Source organism: Pezoporus wallicus, unplaced genomic scaffold (assembly GCF_028554395.1).
Source record: "Pezoporus wallicus isolate ANWC-B61680 ecotype Strahan unplaced genomic scaffold, APGP_CSIRO_Pwel_v1 contig_7227, whole genome shotgun sequence".
Classification (NCBI taxonomy): Eukaryota; Metazoa; Chordata; class Aves; order Psittaciformes; family Psittacidae; genus Pezoporus; species Pezoporus wallicus.
Window position 1 is genome coordinate 1696710 of NW_026637191.1, and position 26238 is coordinate 1722947.

Here is a 26238-nt window from a genome sequence, read left to right on the forward strand (position 1 = left end):
CCAGTGTAACAACACTGAAAATCTGACAGCTGAAGCACCCATCAGTATTTGGCAAAACCAGAAATTTCTGACACAACTACCAAGGCTACAGAATTTCAGTCAGAAAAGCTGGCTTGTCTACTTCAAAGTGTATTTCCCAATGTTCTTTTTAAAGCACTCTTTTTTCTTTTTTACTTTTATTTATTTTTTAAGTAATACTCTTTAAATTTGAAAAATCTGAACACTCTTGAACAAACAATTTACAGAAAAATGGGAGCAGCAATGTAGTTTTGTACGGAAAAGTTTAAACTTGGCAGTCAGTAACTACTTAAGAAAGTAATTACTTAAGTTCTCAAAACAATTTCAGTTTGGAAATGGAGTTCTTTACCTTTTCCTTAACTCCACTGAATTAGCATGAAGAAATGTGGAAAAAGTAGGCATATTTTGTTGTATATTTTATTTGAGAGCTAAAACCAGAATGTTACAAAGGAAATCTAACTTAAAACATTCAATGAAAATTTGCACACTATTTATTCATTACTTTAGTAACATGAAATAAAGAGATTTACCGCACTTTGTGAAGAAGGGTTTTTTCTGTATTGATCTCTTGCTAGAATTATCTGGTACTTTGTAAGGCTGGGAATATTCCGCCTTGCTAAAACTCCTATTCTAATCAGGCGTCCAGCAAATGTTTCTAGTACCTGCAAACAAAACACAGAAGAACACAAAAGATACGAAGGAATGCATATTTAGCCCATTGAAGGAGTTTTATTTTTAAAGATCTTACACAACAGAACACAAGCAGCAGCTCATTTATTTTATTTAAAACACAGAGGTTTTCAAAACAAACTGCACTGGTTTCTGAAAAATGTGTTACTGTACCAGATGACACCCGGTGTCCCTGTACCTCACTGTAACATTCTCCAGTATCAGGAGGTTTCTAGGATAGTTTACAAAATTCTTCTAAGAGCCGTAGAACTATCACAGCTCGGTTTCCTAAATAAGGATTTGTGCCCTCTAATCTACAGATAAATATGCTCCTGCCCCTAAGATAACCCTGCATCAATCAAATAACTGAGAAGTGGAAGCACACACTGTGCTTCTGTAATCGCACAAGTACCGACAAAGCAGGGAGGCACCAAAATGAGATGGGCAGCCAGCTACTGAGCTCCTGCTGCAGGTGGCTCTTAGACTGGCAACCCTAACTACAATGGCACTGGTGTCAAGAAAACCTGCACTGAGCTTTGAGAAGTTTAAATTATCATAGGCAAAGGACTAGTCAACAGGTTAGAAAGTTGTGTGGGGAAGGGACAGGAGTCAGGAGAGCTGAGCAGAGAGGACTAAGCGCCCAACAGCAGCAAACCCTGTTTCCTTTGGAAACCACACCAAAAGACAATTTGCTTTTATACATCACATGTACCCGCTTTCCACATGGGTGAAACAAGGAAACTGACCTGCACTAATTCATCTTAATCCTGTTTTTCCTTTTTGTTTCTCCGCCTTAGGTGGTCAGGATTTTTTTCACAGACCTAGTTTTGCATGACTGCTAACTCTGTAATAATTGGAGTAATCAGATTTGTTCTACAAAAATTGCTTACAATCTGTTGGCCCACTTGGCTAGTAGCCCCAAAAACATCTTGGTGCACAACAAGAAGCTTTTTCAAAGGCAGTCTTGACATAGTTTGACAGCAGATGGCTCCCCATAGCTGCTTACATCCAATGCATTTCCCAAGTTTTCTGGGTATTTTAATACCGGTTCAGCTGAACTGCTCAAAGGCTATAGCATAACAGATGCCTAATCCGTTTACTGCTGTTCTTCCAGCCCAGTGACAACCAAGTCCAACTGAAGCAATAAAAACAGGTCTAACTTTCAGGCCTCAAACAATACTGACCTAAGTAGGTCTTCAGCTTGCAAAGACAAAATAACAGGAAAATAAAGCCAACTGTGAAAGTGCAGTGTGTTTATACACGAAGTGACAACACTCTGTTTGTCCTCTTCCCCCATATGCTGGGTTATTAGAGCCTGTCAGGATGCACAAACATTACAAATAACCACATTCTACTCATACCCTCTCAGTGTAGCAGCAGCTTACTTTGTGTCCTGTGCCTATGTGGCATTAAGTGGAAAATACTGTGAAAAGGGTGGGGAGAAGGGATAATTGCCATCATCAATTACCCCAGCATTAATGCCCCAAAGAACCAAAAAGCAAAGAGAACTTTGGAATAGTGAAAGAAAACTTGTGAAAGCACCAGCCAAACTGGGGAAACAATGTGCTGGGGAATTTCCACAATGCCCCCAGCTCCATGCCAGCAGGACTTTGGAAAACAGCTAGCTGAAGTCAGCAGGCTAAGCTGATTATAACAGATAAAGGCTGATGAGAAATAACAGAAACAAAGCCTAAATTATGAATGCTTTGGTGTGTCTCAGGTTGCTCCTCTTCTCTACTCTGGGCCTCCCGACTGGCAAATTCCTGCTGTTGCTGAGAGGAGCCCAGCTCAGCTCACTGCTCCTGGCTGAAGGGGATGGGAGATGCCCACGGGAGCAACGTCAAAGGCAGGATGATGCTGAGGATCACTGCCCACCCCATGCATGCCGGGACAGTCGTCGTCAGACCTGCTGCAGGGGCTGAACATCCATCTGCAGCTGAAGTGCCCCCGGGCACTTCCAACCACCTTGATCCCCAGGAAGCCTGGTGATGGCCTCAGGCAGCTCCCCAGGCAAAGCAAAGCAGTCCCCAAGCACCCCTTCTAATTAAGACTAATGGATTAATTAGACCAAATAAAGCACTTGTACCACCACCAATAAGCAGACACAAATTGGAAACCACAATATTGCTGGGAAATTTCCAGAGGAAAAAAAAAAAAGAAATCTTTTCTTAAAACAGAGTCAAAAACTTTCACTGAGCCACTTGGAAATCTAAATGCACAATAACTTTATTTCTCATACTTGGTTTAGTGTTAAGAATTTGAAATTCAAAAGTTCATCTTTTACCAGTTTATTATGTTGTTTTTAAATCTGGCCTGTATCTGAAAAGTCATTTTAAAAAGGCAGAGATGGAAATACCTATGCCAGCTTATAAAAAAAAGTCATTTAATATAAACAAAAAAAGGTTAACCATGCAAGGGATAACTTAGTGCTCTTTATTTTAATGGGATACCACTGACATAGCTCTCTAACCTCCCATCAAACCCTAAAGAGCTAGACATGAGCACAACTGAAATGCTGAAGATGAAGCTTAAACTATGCCTCAAGTAGTGGAAATGGATCCAGTCTCTGAACGCAAAGATGTTTCTCTAGAAAAGAAATTAATGTTTTCATCGAAAAGTAATGGCCACATAAGTATAATGCTCCAGACCTGGTTTATTATTTCTTGTACTTGTTGCATAGCTTTTTTAAAAAAGAAATTTCCATTACATGTACTTTTCTGTTTCATCCCTTGACCTAGTTTATAATATGTAAGAAAATTACATTGTCACTGTTCACTCAGTGTACAGCCCTGTCTGATTTAATCATCTTCTGCAAAACAAACCAAGGAAGACTATTATGAAAGACAGCAGGATCCAGTCACCTGGAGCTTCAAAACTAATAAGGAACAGCAAACATAACCTACTTAGGGGAGATACAGAAACAAGCGCTGCTCAGAGTGATTGCATTTATCTTGCCTCCATACCTTTATTTTTAATTAAAAAGATAATACTTCTGGAAAGTCTGCTCACTTTTTCCAAAACATTCAAGTCTTATGTTACCTATTTAAAAACAGAAATGTAGAATTCATTTAAATTAATTGCTTAGTAGGACTCAAGGCTTATCTCTAGTTCTCAGAGTTCAAAAAACTGACAGATTTACTACCAATATATAAAAGACACCTGGTAGAGTTATCCCATACTGCACTAAACTTGCAAGAACATAAGGGGGTTTGCTGAATATCTTCCATAGCAAATCACACTGTTTTTTTGAAACTTGTACCTGAGATTAGCTTAGGACCTGCTGTTTGGAGCTACATTAGCTGAGGAGCACCATGTGTATTACAAGCACAACTGGCAGGGCAAAGAACTGTTGCTGTTTCAGCTACACCTCACCAAAAACTGCTGTTAATTGGCACAATAAAAAACAAAGGCTCTAAACAAATGACCCAGACTAATTATTTCACTGCAGGTTTGCAAGTATTCTGTACCAAAGACAAAAAAGAAATCTGCCAGGCATAAACAACCGTTTTATTTCAAAGTGGGGGAGCAGGATGAGAGAAAACAGCCTCTACGTAGACTGTTCCTTCGCAAAACAAAGACTCAGAAGGTCCACTTCTGTCCACAGGAAAGGCAAAGTGCCAGGAAACTTTCTGAGTGCTCCGACTGGCAGATCTGACATGGGGTTCATACAGTCACACTGTACGTAAAAAGAGCTGCCATTTTCTTCACCTCCTTCCCCCGCTCTCCCAGCCAACCAGCTCCAGTGTTTTCAATGCCCAAATAGGCCACAGACCCCTTCCAAATGAGCTGGACAAGGTGCAGAATTGGTGTGGAAGAAAATCAGAATCACCGACTGTTTTGAATTGGAAGGAACCCTAAAACTCATCTAGTGCCAACCCCCAGCCATGCACAGAGACACCTTCCACTAGACCAGGCTGCCTAAAGCCCTGTCCAACCTGGCCTTGAGCACTACCAGGGTTGGGGGAGCCACAGGTTCTCTGGGCAACCTGTGCCAGTGCCTCACCACCCTTCATAGGGAAGAAATTCTTCCTGGTACCTAATGCAAATCTCCCTTCTTTTATCTTAAAGCCATTACCCCTTGTCCTGTTATTATAGGCCCTTGTAGAAAGTCCCTTTCCAGATTTCCTGTTGCACCCTTTAGGTACTGGAAGGCTGCTAAAATGGAACTGGTCTGTGCATTGGTGAGGTAATGTCAGACCTATAGCTGTATGGGAACGTCAACATGCCCACTGGTCTGACTTAACAGAGGACCATTAAAACCAGGAGTAAGGAAATACTTTCCTCACAGGGAAGAGCTTCTTCCTTATATCTAACCTAAGCTTCCCCTGTTTCAGTTTGAACCCATTACCCCTTGGCCCTAGCGCTACAGTCCCTCATGAAGAGTCCCTCCCTGGCATCCTTAAACTCACTTTAAACAACAGGGAGGAAAGTGCTGTTTTGTGTGAGCATTCATTCTATTGACACTTTCTTACCTTTCCAACGACAAAAATAAAGTATCAGGGACACAGCAGGGTACACCAGTTTTAAGCAGATACTGGAACTCTCCCAAACCAATACTGATCAACCTAGTAATGATCTCAGTGCCTTTGAAAGTTTTGTTGCTAAGTTTATATTCACTTCTTCATCCTTCACAGTCTTTCCACTCCCCAGGGAGCTGTTCACACTGAAGATACATGGCTCTTCCCTAGAAGCTGGCACTTATCAAAAAGATACGATAGTTTGGCTTCTTCTAGCATCTGCTTTCTCTTATTACAACATTTTTCACTTCTTAGAAGTTACAGAAAAAGCAGGCTTGCACTTTTTACCTTTCAACTAATTTCACTGAGAATATTTTTACTCTTTAACTTGCAAAGTTGTAAGAAGGAAGTGTTTTTTTCTACATCCATCTGCCACTCAGGAAATGTCATCACTTTGCACAGCACAGAAAGCATCGTACTGAGGATGTTTCATATCCTCAATTTGCAAGGCTGAGTATTTGTTTTTCTTTTATGTTCAGCAATAGAACCTGCCAGGAAAGCACAAAGAATACCAAACTACCAAAACCATATTATGTCAAGAGTGACTATCAGCCAACAGTCACACATGAAATTACAATAGCAAATGGCTTTGTTCAACTCCTGTAACAGTTACTCTGTTATCTGAGCTGAGAGAACATCTTCTTCAGTACTCTATCAAACACAGCCCTTTGCCTGTAATTACTAAGCATATCACAAACCAAAGGCAAACAAAATACACACACACAAAGATCTACTGTGCCAGTAGATCTTTAAAGCATGATCTGAAGCTCCCACCAGTCTCTTTTGCACAGGTAGCCAGTCAAAACTTGGTGGCATTTCTCACAAATAGAGAAATTTAGCTGTGATTTTAGACAATTCTTCTGGTTGTTGTTTTTTTTCCTGAGTTTTTTCCCCCATCTCCACAACAAGGCTTAGCAATCCTCTCAACAGAAATAATTAGCAACTATCCATTTGCACAATTACTGCTTGAACAAATGAGGTGAGGCTGTTTTCTATGAGAAAGTGCCAGAATTATTTCTGCAGGACAGGCAGCAGAAGAGCCTCTACAGGTTGGCCTCAAAAGGCCAGCTCTTCTCAAAAAACAGTTTCCTGGAAGAAATCACCCAGAGCCAGGGTGCCCTTACTTGGTAGTAATAATCCAACTTCCAAAATTGCATGAAAAATACCTTTCCCACAAAAGTGAAGCCACTGTTTGCACTGTACCAACGTGTGATTAGACATTACCTGTGACACGGATTGATTCCCATTGTGCCTTCCTTCAAGGTACCTACCCATGGCCATGTAGCTGCTCCACAAGGGAAGTTCAAGGAACTTCCTTTTGCAAGGAAAACCAGGTAACTGTCAGAAAATACAGTGCTTCAGCATGATTTCAATGAATCCTGCAATTCTGTACACTAGGTAGTTGACCTTGAAATCAAATCATAACCCAACCAAACCCTAAAGCATTATTGCCAACATTTGGCAAGGATTTGCCTTCTCAGTGAATTTCAGATCAGAGAAGCGCCTGTGATGCTGACAGACTGCCCACAGATAAGAAGCCAAGCATCCTTGCAGTAGAACTATCTGCTTCACCTGCTGCACCCAGAGCATCCCACTTTTCTGCAAAACATACCCACATGCTAAATCCACTAGGTTAAGACTGTTCTCTCAAGATGTTCCGACTGGTAGTTGCTCCTGTATTTCTCAAAGAAACAACAGTCCTTGGCTGGTCAGCTTTGACTAACAGAAGAAACACTTCATAGGAACGGCAGGATTTCAACCTGTATTGTCAGAAGTGTGCAGTCAGGACTTGCACAGCTCTGGCTTCTGGGGCAATTAACACTTCATTTTCACACCAGGATCAGGCTCGGGGAACCTCAGCTGAAAGATACTGGTCAGAAAAGAAAATAAAAGTGGAGGGGGAGAGATTAAGGATCACATCACAGTTATACCCCTAACCCTTGGTATCCTCCTGCAAGCATCTCACTAGTGGACATGAGAGGACTATTTTCCTATTATCCTAAAATTCTAAAAGCTCAGAGGTTCCCTTTTCCTGCCTGCCCACTTATTTCACATGAAAGTTGTAATGAAAGACAACTACAAATAGAATTACAGACTCCACATAGAGCCCTGATTCAAATTCAGATCCTACTTTAATTGTCATAGCCATCCACAGGACAGGTCTGCTCATGCCCCTCTTTCTCAGAGAGGTTTGCCTCAGCAATGGCAAAATCATGTAGCGCTCGACTTCCAATAATGAAATGACCCATGGCTTTTGCACTCCAGGCTGAAGCCAGTTTGGTATGACCTCGCAGACACTCCCAAAGTGAAAAACTTGTATTTCAAGCTTTATTTGAAAACATTAAAAGAAAGTCACAATAAAGAAGGACTAACAGGACCTGATGAGCAGCAGGGAGAAAAAGATGATGAAGAAAATAGCTAAGAAAGAGACTTAACAGCGAAAAAACATACGAAACAAACTTCGAGATCTACACTGCTTGGATCCTACAACACCAAGGGCGAACCTACAGAGCATCAGGCTGGCTGGCAAAGTCGCGCTGGCAGTGCCGTGCTCTGCCAGCCCGCGCGGGAGGGCAGTGCGGGGCCAGCGTACCTCCCTCCGTCCATCCCTCCCTCGGCGGGGGCCGCCCCAGCGCGTGTCAGTGCTCCCCGCCCGCCCGCAAATCCCAGGGCAGGGAGAGCCCTTCATAAGGCGGCACGGCGGCGGCAGCGCGTCCAGGCCAGCCCGGACCAGCCCAGCTCGCTCCGCTCCCCTCCTGGCCCGGCGCGATGGAGACGGGAGGGTGCCGCATGGGCACCGCGGAGCCGGGCGCCCCAGCGATGATCACGCTGGAGGACCTGGACGGGATGGCGGAGGAGAGCGCCGACTCGGCGTACCACAGCAACGGCAGCAGCCCGGACGAGGAGGCGGCAGAGCGCATGGAGGACGAGGAGCAGGAGCGGCTGCTGAGCTACTGGCAGAGTGTGGGCAGGGGGCACCAGGTGGACGTGCCCCGCGGTAAGAGACGTCCGGGCCGCGCCGCGGTCGGGCCGGGCTAAACCGCTTACGCCCTCAGCAGCCGGCGGGGCTTTAGGGGTATTAGGGAGGCGGGATTTCTGAGTTTACCTGCCGATACCGTAACCTTCCCGGCTATTCCTGACCTTCAGCCGCTGGGTGTCCCCCTCTAGCCCCGTGCGAAACGCTCCTAGGCGGGAGCCCCGCGGCCGTTGCGCGGGGCACCGGACGGCAGTGGTGGAGCCTCTGCCAGCCTCCCCGATCGCCGCAGACCAGGGGAAGCTTGTCCTCGGGGCCGGCACCCTGCTGGTGGCCCCAGAGAGCTGTGGGGAAGGGCCGGGAGCAGCGCGGGGCAGCCGGGCACGGCTGGTACAGGGGGATGCGCGATCCCCCCGGGGAGGGCCAGGACTGAGGGAGATGACTATCCCACTGCAGGTCTGTACGCTTCCGAGGCATAAAGTCTGAGCAAAGCTTTGCGCGGAGCAATTCGAGAGGCTTTTCCGAGAGAAGTAGATGTAGTAGGTGACTGACCTATTTATACTTAAAAGAACTGATGTGAGATTTTAGTCTGAATATTTAAATGACTACCTACAAAACCATTCTTCTTAATATTTAATCACTACCCGAAAAAGCATTAATTATTAAATTGACTACATGCAAAAACATTCTTAAGAGTATCTCCTGCACCTCTCCAAAACGTTAGTTCCAAAAGTTAGTTGGACCACTTTATCTTCGAGGTCCTTTCCAACCTCAATCTATGATTTTATGATTACTGAGTTTTTTAAAGATGATTGAACTGAAAGACAGTGCAGAGTAAACAAGTAAAAGGATTGACCTAGCTTTCTGACAGTAAGCCTCCCAGGCTTGTCTAATTCGGAAATGGTTTACTTTCAATTTAAGAAAAACTTAAGAATCTGAAAGCCTGTAACCAGTCAGATAACTTACAACAAGCAGCAGAGTAACTGGAAACTTAGCTCACTGGGAGTCCTGTGAGTTTCCAAGTTACCTTGTGTCCTGCCCAGAAGCAAGAGGTCGGTTTTCAGCATCTCCCCTGTTCACCTTCTCAGAGGCCAGGAAGCAGTAAAGCCTTGAGCAACGTACTACTACATATGACCACCGTGAAACAACTGTTACTCAAAAAGTTTTTCTATATCCCAACATAACAAAGAGGGTACAGCCTCCTCTTCAGTCATGCCTAGAAGCCTTATCTTCTCTTTCTAATGTTTTAACAATGAAAATTAACACCCCATCAGGTACTAAAAGAAAGTCTGAACAGAGTTCACTGGCTTGCCCTGCTCTCCCTGCCCCCTGAGGAGGGGTCTTGGGCTGCCCCACAACAGTGGTGTCACCCCATGGAGTTCAAATACACACCCCAACAGCTGTGGGTTTGCATGTGACCAGTGCATCAAACCTGACAGCTTCACCTTCTAGGAAAGGAGAGGGGCTCCTAATTTAATGCACAGATAGGCACTAAGCTGCTCCTCAAGAGCAGCTTTGTGTATAAGAAAACCAAATTCCTTCCCATAGAACGATCTGATATTCCAATACATGAAACGAGGGATTGAAATTCCCAGTATCTATTAGACAAGATCTGAACTCTAGAAAACACATCAGAAGTAATATTTTATCACATTTTAGTTACTGTATTATAAAAGGTTTACTTTGTAATGCTAAGCAATCTTTACAAAAATCTAAACAGATTTTCCTTCAGCCTCTGTTCAGGGCTGCATGTGAAGAGCTGGTTACATCTCAAGTGAAACTAATCTGGCAAACCCTTAGGCTGTTCACATGTTCCAGTCAAAGTTCAAGTAATTTGTTAGTATCTCTGTTTAGCATCCAGTCAGCTGTAGTGTAGTTGAGCCTCAGGGAACAGAGAGGCAATAGGACTTTTCAGGGGAGAAATCCTCCCTGGCACTCAGGAGCAGGCAGCCACTCTGGACTAGTGTGCCCCAACCAAGCTGCTGGACTCACAATAAGAAAATACAAGAAATCTACTTGGCTATTGACTGCCAGTCTGGTAACTGCAGACTCACATCCTGTTGTTAACGTCTCAAGTGCTGCATCTCCTGTAGTCTAGTGGTGAAGTCTGCAAAACAGGAACACTGCCAACCCTCTCATCAATAGTTCCACACTGCCACAGGCTTTTATACCCAATTCATTCAACAGCATACCTTTCAAAAAGGTGACTTGCTTTGTAGCTTGTTAGCACCTTTTACAGTTAACAGCAACACTGCAAGCATTCTAAAAAAATAAAAACCTAAGCCTTTGGGAGATGTGAACAACAAGAATCTATATGGCTGCCATTGCAATTTAACTCTGCTAACAGGATCTTAATCCTGTTAAGACTGACCAACCTATGCCAAACCTTGCAACAAAAAGGTAAAAAAAAAAAACAAAGGGTGCAGAAAGGTATAACCTAACTTTCTTGGCTTGAAAACTCCATTTTATGTATGTAGAGTATGCAGAAAACATACTACAGTGGTTACTTTTAAATTCCTTAACTCTAGTTTCTACACAAGAACATTCATTAACAAACAAGCTCAGGGAAGTTGCTGCAGGAAACGTGCATGGAAGGAACGGAGTCTCCCCCCCTGGGTCACTGCACTGAAATCCAGCCCCAAGCCTGCCGCCACACGCACCTCTTTCTCTCCAAGGTGCAGTTCTAGCAATTCTCTTCAGCATGAAGATTTTGGTTCTCTGCATTACAAAGGCTGTCTTCTTCTCTAGAATCACAAAGTTCTGTATGAACTTTGTACATTATGTACATTATTAAGGGCACATCTGACAAGTACATCTCATATCAGTCAGACTCCCAGCAGGTCCAATTAGACATCAATTAAGATACGCCACAATTTAAACACTGCTCAGTCTTGCTGCTATGAACGTGTCTTGTCAAGCATGCCTCACCTATATATATCCCTTTGTAAAGATTTGCCTCATTCGTAATACCCATAGTAGCAACTGTCATTACAAGTTTGAAATGTAATTAAATCAAGCCTTCACCTACCTACATGGCTACAACTCCCCTTGCCTTTTTAGTCACACCAGTATTCAAGTTTGCAAGCGGGGACTGACAGATGACATGTAACCAAGCAGCTCATTTGCTTTTGGGCAGTATAATCTCAAGTATTTTGCAGGTTAAAATATTTCTAATCCAAATACTATACTGTTGTGCCTGACAGACACGGATTCGCCAACTGAAGAATAAAACTCCTGAAAGGACTTTAACTGTAATCCCCCTATCCCATGCATTAATATGGAAGAAAAAAGGAAAAATATAACACCTCCCCATATTTATTGGTAAAGGAATATGAAAATAGAGTTAATTGTTCTAGAATCCTAAAGTGTTTACTAGTTCTCTGCAGAAAATTCAGTGCTGAAGTCTAACCTACTTTCAACTTTCAGTTATTACTTACATTTTAGTCAGTTATTACTTACATTTTAAAACTTTCCCAATGACTTAAAAAAAAAATAAAATTAACTGAAGTGCAGCTTTCTCCCCTTTATTAAAAGGATCTTTACTACTCCAAATTGTCTTAATGCTAAAACCCCTGCACTGAATGCCAGGGGATGTAGGTTTGATTACCAGCTCAGCTACAAATATATTAAGCAACCAGGTTAATTCTACTGCATCTTAATTCTCTTCTCTGAAACATGGATAAGGCTTTCTTCCTCCAACATCCTGCCTTTTCCACTGAAAACACGGAGGCAGTTAAAACACCTAAGAGAAAGGCTCTTATTTCATTGAATGTATGTCCAATATATATCACAGAAATTCACCTCCGCACTTTCAAACACTACACATGAAGATTCAAATTTCTAATCCTCTATCAAAGTACACAAATGTCTGTATTACTTCAACTTTGACAAACAAGGGACTAACTCTTCTAGAAGAGAGGCTTTCCATTCTTAAGACTAACCTTATATTCAGAGTTTCAATGCCTGTCTGTTAGGGATCAACTTTTAAGCAGAATTTGTTTCTGAGTTGCAGCTAGAATTGATGTCAGGGCAACCATAGTTGCAAATACACTAACCCAATCATATTTAAATGACAAAACTAGAAGTACTAGAATAGGCTAGTATCATCTATGCAAGTATAATATACTTGCCCCTTCTATCCATGTGAGTTTGGCTGGGAAATGTAACGGTTAATACAGACAGAAGCATTGCTAGCGTGACTACACCTGGGAACAGGAGAGATTTGCTCCTTCATTTCTTATAAAGCGTGAGAATCTTTCGAAAAGTCACTGCACATTTCAGCTCCATCCCAGTACTGGTAAGGGAGCATGCAGGTGCTTAGATTTCTTCAGTAACAGTCAACAATTAATACTCTCCTTTACCTAATGATCCGCCACCAAAATGTGCACATTCAGACCACAGGTGACAATACATGTCAGACTGTGCTCTTGAGTCCTTCTTGCTCCAAGGAGCAAGACACCAGGCAACAGCAAGCATAAGTAGCATGCAAAGCAGTGTCCTTATGAGCCAAATAATGTTGCATCCCATTTTATCTTTACCAATGCTTTATGGTGACTGTGACTATTTGAGAATTTTGAACCGCTCTATGTTCTTCTGTTACATGCAATGGAACCTGACAAAAAGAACACTGAAACTTGTTTTGCTCTACTCCCACCTTTATACAAGTTATGCTTCAATTTTTCTAGAATGTTAATATTTATTCTAAGTCAACAGTCTTCTGTCCCTTCCAAACAGAAATAAAACCTTTCATCTAATGTATTTGGTGTCTAATCAGACAGTACGTAGGCATAAAACTAATTTGTAACAAAAAGCAAGTAATACAAATCTACGTTCTATTTTTTTTTTTTAAGCATTCACGTATCTTTTTAAGATACGGTTCTTCAATGAAGTATACATTGAGGAATTTCAACAGGACACTTCTCCCCTCCCTCATCTACAGTTTCTGCACTTCAACCCCCCCCCCCCCCCTTCACTTCCTCCCCACCAGTGTGAGCACATCAGGTCTTCCCAGCCCCTCCTATGCTTCATCCTGCCCTAACCAGTTGGGTGGCCCTCCACTGAAGTGACACCAGATGATTAATGATGAAATGTGCATAATACCAAATGCTGAAGTAAAATACTGGGCATAAAACACCATGTGGAAATGCAGCCTCCACAGTAGTATTTCTTTGAACGTGTGAATGAGAGCAGCAAACTCAATTTACTTCCTCATGTGGATACACATGAATCCAACACTGAAAGAGTTTCTGAAATGGGCAGCATCATCTGCACAGATCCAGAAAACCAGTCACTGCCAAAAGCTTTCCATGGATGCCTGTATAATTGCAATAAATGAGGAGTGGGAGAGTGAATCTGTTCCTAATAGCACAGAAACAGAAGCCAGTTAACCTTTTCTATCAAAATTGAACTGAAATTGTTACAAAGTCTCCTGAAGTTTAGCTAAGAGAAAGAATGGAATGCATTTCATCCTTATTTCTCCAGCCTGATGACTGAAATCAGAAATGTTATTTTGTTGCAGAAATGGCAGAGCCAATTCAGCAGCTGACTAGAAATAACAATCCCCAGGAGAGACAGACTATCCCATTTACTCTGATCCAGCGCAAAGAAAAGGTACTGCTTCCCTCCCCAGCAGAAGTTTTTCCAGCGTTTTCAGTATGCATATCTAGTTTCCAAAAGTATGTTTCTTTATAAAGTTACTTTAACCATTTAGGATGTTTAAAATCATAAGTGCAAAGCATTCTAACTCTTGGGAAAGCCAGAAGATAGTCAGGAATTACAGTACTTGTGACATTTTCTAAATAACTGAACCAAAAGACACCTCATATTTTTATATTCCTGTTTCCTTCATTTAAATCAATACATTTGCTTCTTTACACATTCATGTTAATAAAACATTAGCAAAAAGTACTTGAAAAAGATAAATATCTGAATTTAAAACCAAGCACGTACTTTTGCATGATGGGTTATAACCAAACAAAGCAGCAATTTGTCAACCCATCTTACCAAAACAATCTTATCCTCTAATGAAAACAGAAACTGGTGCCCAGCAAATTTTTTACCTCTCAGGAAGTATGCAAACAAGTGTCTATCCTTAAATACATGACAAAACAAGAAAACCTTTACTAACCATATATCAAGTTTTCTTGTCACATTTATTGTAAATAAATCCATGTAATGCAAATTTATAAATATCTCTATTTGATTGAGTGTATTTTATCTAAACAGTTTGGGACTCCTGACTGCTGCAATTAAATTCATGCAGGACAACACTATAAGTCCAAAAGATGACAGTTCCTTATATTAAAGGAGAACTGCCTAGAAGTATGTTGAAATAAATTCTGGACCAAAATCAGCAGTATCTCCCCTCTCAATGTGTATGAGAAAGACTTAAAATTCACATCTTCCTTTCAAGATCGTTTCACTGACAATTGAAAAAAGATGCAGTTACTCTTGTAAGAGACACACACTGCATTAGTTTTGGATGCACACTTATGCCAGCTTGTAGCTCGAAATGAAGCACAAGCAAACTGTTAAAAAGTATGCACTTAAGGTAGAGGCTGGCATAGACTTAAAATCATACTCATGATGGTCATACACCTAGAGAAGCAGATGTCTTGATGCTGTAAGTAAAGCACTGAAATACTAGTTGATTTTTATTTGCTCAGGGGGTTAGATTATTAACTTCAATTAAAAATTATCTTACTGTGTTTGCAGCTTGGAGATCTGCTTTATGAAAAACGTCAGTATGGAAAAGCCAAATGGGCTTGTATAAAAATGAAAGAGAAACAGTACGAACAGAGCATATGCCTTGGATTCATGAAGCTGATGAGATACATTTGTGAGCAGAACTCTTCAGGTAACTAGTACCACAATTCCACATTCATGTTAAAATGTTATGTTTATGCACTACCTCCTCCTAATCTGGGAGACTTTTATGTGCTTTTTCTAAATACCCCATCCTGTATATTGGGACAGTTCCCTGTAACAGCCTCTGCAGCAGAGTCTTAACCAAAGGGCTGCTCCCTCTGCGTACAGACAAGAAGCAAACATATGTGGGAAACCATCCCTGTTTCTAGGGTATTGCCACCACCACAACTGTCTGGGAATTGTCACTGGCTATTTCTGTAGGCTGTCAGCTATAAATTAGGTCTTTGTTATGGAATTTTAGTGGGTTAGTTTTCCCATCAGTGCTGAAATCGTCTATTCTAAGAACGTATTCAGAGCATAAGACAAAATAGACCATAATATTTTGCATCCTTATTTTACTTTATGATTCTCCAACTGTGCGTGTCTGAGTGGACACCAAAAAAGCATGTGGTTGCAGCCTGTTTTCAAAAAAATAACCCAGTTTTAACTCAAGTACTTTAAAACAATAGCAAGTCCACCATGTCTTTGATAGCTTGTGCCTGCATGACAAACATGCACCTAGTTTCCAATCTGTCTTAATCTAGTTTCAGCTTCCAGACATCACTTTTTTCCCCATTCTCCAGTTGATTCAGAAGTTTTGCAACACACAGTGGTTTGTTCTGTAATAGTACATGTGCTGTAATCAAGTCAACCCTTTATCCTCTTTCCAAGAAACCAGAAATACCGATCACACAAGCTCTTCCTTAGTTAGGTATTTCCCCCACTCTCCCCATTCTTTTAACACTTTGATATGGATTAAAAGTAATTTTGGCAACAGAACATTGCAGTTTTGTTCTCAAACTGTGTACAGAAGCAAAGTTCCCACTCCTAGTCATCACTGCTATTGCACAGGCAAAACAGTCAACCTTCTCTTACAGCTTTGCAAAAATACAACAACATTTTTAGGTAACTGCAAATCCTAAATGAATTCACAATGCAGCCCCCTCATCTTACTTCCTATGTTGTTCTTTGCTCGGAAATATTTAAAATGCAACACAAGGTCAGTTTACAAGATAAACACAACCATCTCCTGAGGGAGAAACAAGTCAAACTCCCTGACTTACATGAAGACAGGAATGTTCACAAAATACTACTTTCTATACACACAGGCACACATATTTGCACATGTAGGTTTTTTACATCTATATACACACAAACTACAAAGCATAATAAAATGCTTGTTTCAAGTTAGAATACACAACTCCATTTTCTAAAACATCCTACTAAATTCCTGTCTGTCTCCTCAGGACTGTACTTGGGGATAACAATACCCATTGTGACCATAGTTCATACAAACGAATCTCAATCTGAGATGAGACAGTCAGTGACAGTAGCATACTACCTGCCCGAACTGCTGCAGGATGAGCCACCTCATCCTTTTGACTCTGACATAATCATTGAAGAATGGCCTTCTACTATCGTTTATAGTAGGTAAGAAACATTTTAATTTTGTTATAGTAAAATCAGTAAAGAGATGCAGTTTTCAATTTGGGCACATTACATCTTCTCAGTCAAGTTCTAAAAGCTAACAAACAGTAAAACTTGGCTTTCAGTAATTGTTAAAAGCTGCCTGCTTTATGAAACAGGGATATTCAGGAATTAATGGTTACCAGCTTACTTGATAAAACAATGCATATGTAAATGTGAGCTATAACAGCATGTCAAAACACAGACTACTCTGCATAACTGGGAACAAAGCACCTGAGGTATCACTGAAATTTTAAGAAAAAGCTGTTTGCTGTTCAAGATCAGCAACAGTTAAGTAGTATCACGTGTAAAACGTGACTAATTTAGAACAGACATTCCTATACCCTGGAAAAAAAACTGTGGATTTTAAAAAGAACTTGATATCCAGTTGATTGTTACAGGAGCTTCAGAGGAATCACCAATGAAGACTCTATAATGAGAGAAATAAACCTGTTGGCGGAAATTCTGGAGAGCCCTGAGTTATGCTTGCAGGATACATTCATCATTGCAGGATACACAAATCCAGCTGCTGCCAATCGGCACAATGAGATATGGTTCCTTCAGAGACCATAGCCTCCCATTCCTGATGCTTGTCAGTCACAAGATTCAACTCCGATTTACTGGCAGAATCTTACAGGTGAATTACAGGAGACTAAATATCAAACCCTCAAAGATTTTACAATGTGTTTTTTAGCCAGGTTAGCAAGGTAATCACTCCAACCTGATAATTCAACAGAGGTAAACACCCAAAACACACACACTTTCCCATGTCTGCTTTTACAGTTTTTACACTATTTTTATGGAGATCTGTAGCACTTTAGAAGCTAGTTCACCTTATTGTTTTGTCTTTTTTTTTTTTGTCTTTTTTTTTTACAAGATAAGGGAGGCAGAGACCTCTCTCCTTATCAATTTCTAGTATCCCTAGACTGCTTGGGGCTTGGGACAGCCCTCGGGAGCCCTTGGCCTGCTGTGGGCACCTGGTACTGCATCAGCTGCACAGAGACCCTGCTGGGGCTGCTCATGGGACACATGAAAGCCACCTCATATGTGTAGGCTCTGCTTTGGAAAAAGAGCATTCAGGTCTTCATTTCAGAAGAGAACTACCAGGTTTAGACCACTGGGATTAAACCAAGGACTAAGAGTAGGCCAGTACTGACTGCTCTGAATGTCTTCATCTGTGAAGCAGATATTCTTAATGCTTACCTCAAAAAGCATTCAACCAAAGTACTTTTAATCTTGAGATGAGACTGAGGTAGCAGAATAGCCCTAATACTCATTAAAGATTTGATAGCAAAGGTTACAGGTTACCTTAATCACACACTCAGAGTAATCTCACTACTGTATCTGGCATTCTTAAATAGAAAGTGGTTATTCCTATCACTTCAGTTTTCTGAACACTTTCTTCTTGCAATTTTGCTGAATGTTAAAACACTGCAGCTGAAGTAACTTGTTCCGTACTTTTTGTGTTCTTCTAGCCATTCCACACTATTAATGTTATAAATAACATAGTATTTCACAGAATCACACGTGAAATTCCCAGTCATTGACCTGATCCAGAAGAGAGGCCAGTGCTGCTGGCACAGCAGGCTGCCCAGGGCCTCACAATTTGATTTTGAGTATCTCCAGGGACAAGGAGCCCATAACCCCACTGGGCCCTGTGTTCCAGTATTTGACCACCCTCACTGTGAAACTCTTTTTTTTATTTCTGATAGCTAAATTTCTTGTGTCACAGCTTGTTTCTTTTACCCTTCATCCATATGGTAATTCTTCAAGTAGACAACTGCTAGTCTAGCACACTGTGACTGCGAGATAAGCTCACGAAGTCCTACATACATCAGAAGGTCTGAAAGCAGCATTTGTGCTTTGCTGTTTACTACAGTTACAGAACACCTCTTAAACTTCAGAGTCAGGGTAACAATCAGTTTTGCTCTCAGAAAACCTTTTTTAATGTCTCCCCTTGCAGATATGATGGTAGAGTTTAATCTTCACACTTCACAAAAGTAAACATCTTTTTATATAAAAAAGTTAGTACAGCATCAGAATTATTTGCCAATTACAGGATTTAGGCTTTAAATAGAGCTTTTGTGTTCTTCAGTTACAACATACAAAACAACAACCAGAGCCAGTGTCTGCCAGCCTATGGTAGAGTTAATTGGCAAACAAACAGGATTTATGTAGTCCATTATGAGGAAGGTCTCAATAACTTTAAGTCTCCTGGTTCCACAAGGCACTCTGCTGCACAAAATTGGCTTTATGCTTAACCTAAACCCACTGGCAGAGCAGCAGGATCATAGAGTGCTGGCTGGCCCTGGCTGAGCACCCCTAAGCCTGACCAAGGTTCCCTCCAGTGGCTGCTGCCCACGGAGTCCTCAGGAAGACAACAAGGAGAAGGGAGGGCATGGACTGGGATGGATAGAGAGAAGAGCCTTAGTTTTAATGCAAACAAACTGAAAGTCTTCGTGGGGAAAGAAAATTATTTTTAAAAAGCAATCATCACCACCATCTTCTGAAGGTCTGCTATCCCTGATTGTCCAGATACCCTGCACTAGCCCAGCACAAACACTTGTATGGCCACAAATCAACTGGATGATAAACTGATGGGGGGAGGGGATCACAAAAATATTTGTGGGTTTGGGACCTTTCTTATTCCAAACAGAAAGCTCTCATATCTGGTCTGCCAGGTGACAGCACAAAAGCTGTGCCAGTTGTGGCCACAACTAGGAATCACTTTGTCTGATGTGCCAATTTAAATGCACGTCAAAGTATTTCCTTCTTAAGGACAAGGCAATGAAGGTACTTGTCATGTCTTTTATCCCTCTCAATTTATCCAAGATACAGGATCATAGCTGGGGGAGGGGGAAAGATATTTAATAACAAAACAAAAAAACTCAAAACAAAGAAAAAAAAACAAACAAAAAAAAACGAAAACCACCCAAAAATTAAAAACCAACCCACCCCCCCAAAAAACCCAGACTTCCTTTTCACGATCTTAAATTATTTCCTGCTTGATTTTTATTTATTTTGCTTTTTATTTTTAACATTTCCTCAGATTGTTGGAAATTCCAGACAGTATTGACATGAAAGCTAATAAGTTAATGGAAAACAACAAGTTTTTTTAAAACTGATTTGCACAGATAGTCCAGGGAGCCATCAAATAACAGGTTTTGTTTTGCCCTTGGCCCCTCACCCCAAGGATTTTTTTAAGAGCAAATTAAAACGATTTTCACCTTTGACAATATTTTATGGCAAATTAAAGAGTTTCTGCAATTTGATTGCTTTCGCCAGTTAGAGAAATCATTTTAATGCTTTGGCACAGCAAACATCAAATAGTCACTGAAGTAGCTGAATCACCTCTCACACTGATACAGTACATACATGCAGTACTAGGCTGTATCTAGTTTACATTTTAAGCATGTACCGCAAAAAGCGTAAGCATTTACTGTATTTTATGTCTCTTTCCATAGTCAATCTTCACCTAAATACTGCTTTGACTCAGCTAGCTGTGGCTATGTTATAGGTACATTCTTGTTAGTCCAATATAAAAATAAGGTATTTATCTGAATGTGCTGATATCCTAACTGCAGCAAAGTGTTCAATGTTATTTTATGTAAAACTGTGAATTACTAGATAGTATTGATTTTGATTTACGTTAGATGGCTTCTGCCGCTGATAAAGAACCAATTAATCTCAAGTTTGAAGATACACTGTATGGATATGAAACATTGTACCAACTTCTGTAACCGGCCCTCCTCACAAGCAGGGGCACAGTGAATTGCAGTTTCTAACTGACACACAATAAAGTTTACTTAACAGTTAATCCAGTGACTGCCAAGGAAAATTTACTATTACTCAAAACCAACATTTCAGAAAGTTTAAAAATGTCATATCAAGCACGATTATCTAACTCCTGTTATCAGTATAGGTCTTGCTACCCACCTGTGGCTCTACTTTGTAAGCCATTAGTTACTGGATTGTCATTTTTAATTTGAAGTTATTAGATTGACACCATTCAAAAGAGATAATAAAACAGAATTCACTCATTTTTTGAAGACTAAATGATATAGCCTTAACAGACAAATGTTGTCCTGCATACTGTGTATTTTTCAAACAAGCTTAGTGCCTAAAAAGTTTATTCCAGCTATTGTGATACTCAGGGCCTTGCTTATTGTATGTATACAAATATAAATGTGGTTTTTTCTCTGGCATTGTTGCATTGTGGTGTTTTACACTGTCCTCCTTTTTCACTGGAATGTCATCTTGTTTACTGTTACTGTTTGTCAAAATTAAAGATAATCTTATTGTGCAGAGCACACCTGGCTTTCATTTTTGTAACAGACACACAAGTATACGTCTTTCCTTTGACTAGCAGCAGTCACAAATTGCTACTTTGATTTTACAAAGGCTGTTTAAGCCCCAAATTTGAAATGGTCACTCTAAGACACCCCCCCCCCCCAAAATTAATTAACTTTAAAACCCCCATGCATTCTTTGAAATAAAGATGTACAGTTGGAGCTATGCATTTACAAGCTGTAGCCAGCAGGTCTGCTAGCAAACTTGCTACTCCTCACTGCAGAAGCCATCTGCAACCTGATTTTTGTCAAGCATCAAGCACAGCCTCCCACAGTCCTTACTGCAGCACAGACTAGGGTAGGATTGGTTTCAGAATCACACAGAAACCAAGCAGTACTGAAAGAGTGATGTACGTATTTGAGTTTCCTCCGAGATCCTGATCCCATTCAGAACATGCTTCACAGCCGATTCTCTTGTCAAGGGACAAGGATAACGCAACATGTACTTGATGAATATGTAACTTAAGTGCAGGGCATCGCCCAGGTCCATCGCTGTGCTGCAGGAAACTGCACAACTACAGAAATTGAAGTACAGAAGCCATGTTGCTGAGGTCTCTAAGGCTAAGGCTTGGCTTATCCTCAAAAACTGGAAATGGCTGGGCTACCATCTTTTGACGCCCTCTGTGCTGTCACAAGTTGTATTTTCTAGGTAAAGCAGTAGCAATACAAATGTAAATACCAGATCAAAGAAAGGAAACAGAAACCACTGAAGCCACAATGTCAATTTAGTCAGCATCTGTCTGTACTCCTCAATTAGACCAGCTTAGCCAAACCTACCTGCTTATTTCAGCATAAATCTCACAGCATAAAACACCTCAAATGAAATCCCTGCACTCAGTACAAGCATTCAGAGGCACCTATAGTGATAAAAACTATCTTTAAAGGTTTTCTATTTTATCAGTGGAACTTCCTCATTTAAATGACTGGTTTGAAAACAGCTGACCTAAATCAACCTAGAAAATGAACAAACAAGTTTGTCTTCCAATGGTCTTCACAAACTACATCAAAATCATTTAACTTTAACCAAAAGCATACTCCAAGGTCACTGTCTGACACTAACCCAATCCTACTTTTTTAATGTTTCTTACAAAAAAGAAAAACAAACAACCCAAAAAGCAAAACAAAACCCAAACAAACAAACAAAACCCCAAACATAAATTTTGAACTTCTCAAAGTAGTATCTTATGTAGCACCATCTGTCTACCAATACCTTACCATGATGACAAAGACCATTAAGTCATCATTGAATGGCCAACAGTTCTAGCCCCTGCTAATCTGTCCTAAAGTTGGACATTACCTACTGGTAAAAAAGAAAAAAATTAATCTCAAGAGAAAAATAAATAAAAACCCAAGACCAAAAAAAACAAACAAAAAATCAAGGAGAACTAGGTACCCTTACAGGTGAACTAAAGATCTACAGAATATTCTTAATCAGAGAAAATGCTTCAGTCAATATAGAGTTTTCACAAGGCTACTCTCAACATCTTAATCCTACTAAACTCAGCCAAATTGAGAAACCCCCAGTTTAGGTTTCATTTTAATTTTGAAAGGACTCCTGAAAGAGGATGAGAAAGCTAATTCTAATGTAAGTTTTCCACCAGGGCTTTTTAAGTTATTGCAAGGTAATAGGTATCACTGGTACAAAGTGACACAGGAGCTGCTATAGTTGCAATCATGGATTTTTTTCTTTAACTTATAGTCAAAGGTGAATTGCCTCAGAAAGTAGTACTTTTAAAACTTATTGGTAATCTAAACAGAGATGCTAAAATAGGAAGGGAGATTATATATTTAAAGACACTGCCCATTTAACAACAAAAGAAGTGCAACAACTCACGTGGATGTAAGCATTCTGAATTCCTACCAATTCTTCACCAAGTGGAACAACAATTTTCTCAACCTGCCGCTCATGAGAATAAGGCTGAATCTCTGGAGAATCTTCAGCACAAAGCTCTATCTGAGCAATGAGTAAGTTGGAAATAACTTGCTGCACAGCCTGTTTGGGAAGCCACACAAAAAAAAAGACCATATTTACTAAACACTCCAACAATGCATGTTAGTATCACAGGAAAGCAATTACTGCCATATTTCAGTAGGCCTTGAATACAATTGTAAGGAAAAGGTAGCTCCTGCCTAGAGATGGAAATATGAAAGACTCTCCACTTAAAGATCTCAAACAGTACACAAAGAGCCAATATGGCGAGTTCATAAATGCAAAAAGCATGCTATGGCATGAGGGCTGGAGGGGCAGACCTCTCTCTTTGGCTTCAGGTGCATCATAAAACACCTGATGAAAAATAACCTGGAGCTAGAAGCTTAAACTCAATTTGGATGATCATCTGCCTTTGACTGAAAACCTAACCTTTACATTTATTTTTACCCAATATATCTCACCAAACAGAATACAAAAGCCATTTTGCATTGAGAGTATGTTATTTTGGTTCAACTAGGTTTGTAGGCTTAAAAAGGTATTATTCCCTTTTAGAAAGGTCAGGAAATAAATAAAGCCTATAATATGAAAAGGTGAACCCTTAACAACTAACAGCTTGTAAGGAGAGTAAGTTTTTATGTGGAATTCTAACAGACTTCCGCATCCCAGTTTAATACCAAACTGGTATTAGACACAGCTTCTACTGAAACTTCTTTATTTCGACAATGCAAGTAGGTCTGACTCACCTTTGTGTCGCTGCCTGGTGTGGCACTTAAGGCCAAGATCCGAAACTGATTTGTGTATTTGCTTAGTTCCCTTACAACCTAAGAAAGTGAAAGTTGCTGTCAATATCCTTGGAGGATATTATTGGCCTATACAAACTATACCAATGAGAATACCCACAAAGTAGAAAAAAAATAATAAAATGTTCCAAATAGTGTACATCTAAAGTCAAATGGGAAGCACAAAGTGTTCAGTTTATAACTGTTTTATCCAAGAACACTTAATCTTGATGAAGTGTGTTACCCCAGTCCCATTCAGCAGAACACCCTTGGTTAAGACATGAAATTATTTTTCACTTATTTCGCAAAAAGATTAACAGCATGCTGACTCAAGAGGGCTGCCAAAAGTAAATCATGGATAATTAGTTCTGGGAAATCCAAACAGAGACTGGATGACAACCACCATGCCAACCAGCGTTCAGTTGAGTCTCACTTGAAAATCTTGCATTAGCAGCTGGGAAAATGGTGAAATATTCCTTAGACTTCCCATGTTCTTGCTCTATAACCCTCCCCAAGACCTGGGACAAGTACAATAGCTGCTGAGCATTCAACACAACAATATTTCCTTCCTATTTCATGTTCCCATACAGCTGAACTCTGTCGGTGCCATTAGTGAACAGCGTGCCTCCGACCAGCCACCCTGTGTGGCACAGGTTGTAGAAAACCCAAAGAGCTACAAATAATGGAACACAGCATAAAAGATACAAAGAAGTGAACAGGGACTAAAGAGGAATTCAATTTGTGCTGATAGTTGTGCTGAAAATCATGCAAACACACAGATAAAGCAGAACTGCCAACTTCATAGCCATGGGGACTGACAAGGGGGGACAGAAGATTTTTCTCACCTATATCCAAGACAGCACAAAAGTTAATGAATAGAAGTCTTGGCTCTGTATTAGAGGGTGATTAACATAACAGTAAAGTATTTTAAGAAAAGATTTTTATATAGTATTTTGAAGCAAAATAACATATAAACTTAAATTATTTGAAAATTAAAATGCCACAGTTCTGAAAAACAATATAAGAAAATTGCAATGCTGCCAAACACAAAATTTTCCACCATTCAAAGTTAAACAAGCACTAAAAACCTGTGTTACCTGACAGTAGGCGTGATTTCCAAGGGCTTTGTGAGCTTCATCAATAACTAAACATTTAATCTCCACAGCAGGACAAGTCCCACGAGAAAGATCATTCACCATTATTTGAGGCGTAAGGAAAAAGACTCTCTTGGCAGTCCATAGATCCCTCCGACTGAGAGCCTGGGTACCTCCTGGAAATTTAAGAAATAATGTTAGCAACAGTTCTGCTGAGAACAAGCCATGGCCTGAGAGGACAGCAGAGGGCTGACAGACACATGTCAGCTTTGGGAAATGAGTGCTTTTTAAAATAGCAAGCACCTTAATGCTAGTCCTATTTTCAGGGAAAAAAAAAAAAAAGATGGATACAATGACTAGGATTTTTTTTTTTTTTATTAAAGGACTAAATTCAGAACCACAGAAAACAAGGCAAGGAGGCTCAAGACAGCCCGCAGCCACCTGCAGTTTATACTTGATCTACACCACCTTTGAGAAAGGTTTGCACTTAACAATAGGTTATTTTAAGCCATTAAGGTGATTACTTCACTAAGCAATAAACTGCAGTGTATGGTGCTTGCAAAAACTTTAAGAAAAAAAAAAAAAGCCGTTCTTCCTTGGCTTCATAGAAAGCGTATTTCCTGCGCATTCACACCTCTGTCCAAGGCACTGCGAACCACAGGGCGGCACACCAGAGCTCCAGAAAAAACGTTCCAACACTTCATCATGTTGGTAATAGTATCCTGGGGCTTTAACTGTTGCAAAACCTAAAGTTAATGCCTTAAAAATCTTCTGAACCTAAAAAAAGACCTATTTTCCTCCACTGGGGCTTTTCACACTGTTTGCCCTTGCCTCTAAGCTAAGAAGCCTCGATGTTTGCCGCCTCGCCGAGGACGTAGCTCCCCGGAGCAAGCCCGTCCCGGTCCCTGCTGCCGCCCTACCTGTCATCTCCGCCATGTGCCGGGCCGGGATGCCCATAACGCGGGCGCAGGCCTCCATCTGCTGAGCCACCAACGGCTTCGTAGGGGCGAGGAACAGCACCTTGCCGGAGGGGAACCAGCGATAGAAGTTGTACATGACGACGGCGGCCACGAAGGTCTTACCCAGCCCGGTGGGCAGACAGACCAGCGTGTTCCCCAGCAAGGCGGCGCGGGCCATGCGCACCTGGTAGCCGCGCACTGGATAGTTCGTGGGATAGATCCAAATGGACCCCGCGGCCGCACAGAAACCCGCCACAGGACTCGTGTCCGGGTCTGCCGCCGCAGCCGCCGCCGCCAACAGCAGGTCATCGTCTGCATCTGCTGCTTCCTCCTCTTCCTTCTCCTTCTTATCCGGCGCCTTCCCGCCCGCCACCCACCAGGCCCGAGGTAAAGTGCACTGCCGCCCGCCGCTCATCCTCCTTCAGGGCGCCGCCGCCAGGAGCGGCTCCCGCCCACTCGGAGGTAACGCTCGCTGAAGTACAACACCCGCCATCTTCTCAGCGCCACCGCTTGAAAAGCCCTCGGGAGCCACCACGGGAACAAGCAGGCGGACAGGAGGGCAGTGAACCGGGGGTT

At 41.2% G+C, this 26238-nt stretch overlaps 2 protein-coding genes across 7 annotated transcripts in view; one reads left to right on the forward strand and one right to left on the reverse strand.

The window, feature by feature from the left end:
• The window catches only part of FANCM (FA complementation group M), a 74564-nt gene extending 48358 nt beyond the window's left edge, over positions 1-26206 (reverse strand). For 3 of the 6 annotated variants that reach the window (XM_057403840.1, XM_057403841.1, XM_057403839.1), the window contains exons 1-5: positions 25624-26205; positions 24707-24879; positions 23574-23651; positions 22735-22893; positions 549-680 (exon numbers count right to left, since the gene is read on the reverse strand). In XM_057403840.1, coding sequence (XP_057259823.1) covers positions 549-680; positions 22735-22893; positions 23574-23651; positions 24707-24879; positions 25624-26077 — 996 coding nt within the window. In that variant the 5' untranslated portion in view covers positions 26078-26205. Of the gene's footprint in view, positions 1-548; positions 681-22734; positions 22894-23573; positions 23652-24706; positions 24880-25623 lie in introns of all 6 variants that reach the window. The other 3 variants (XR_008971505.1, XM_057403843.1, XM_057403842.1) reach the window with 2 other exon arrangements.
• On the forward strand, positions 7934-17192 carry LOC130596343 (heme-binding protein 2-like). The gene is made up of 5 exons (XM_057403844.1): positions 7934-8202; positions 13697-13788; positions 14893-15034; positions 16332-16515; positions 16953-17192. The coding sequence occupies exons 1-5, from the start codon at positions 7974-7976 to the stop codon at positions 17122-17124; spliced, it is 819 nt and encodes a 272-aa protein (XP_057259827.1). The 5' UTR covers positions 7934-7973; the 3' UTR covers positions 17125-17192.
• Positions 26207-26238: the final 32 nt, after the last annotated feature.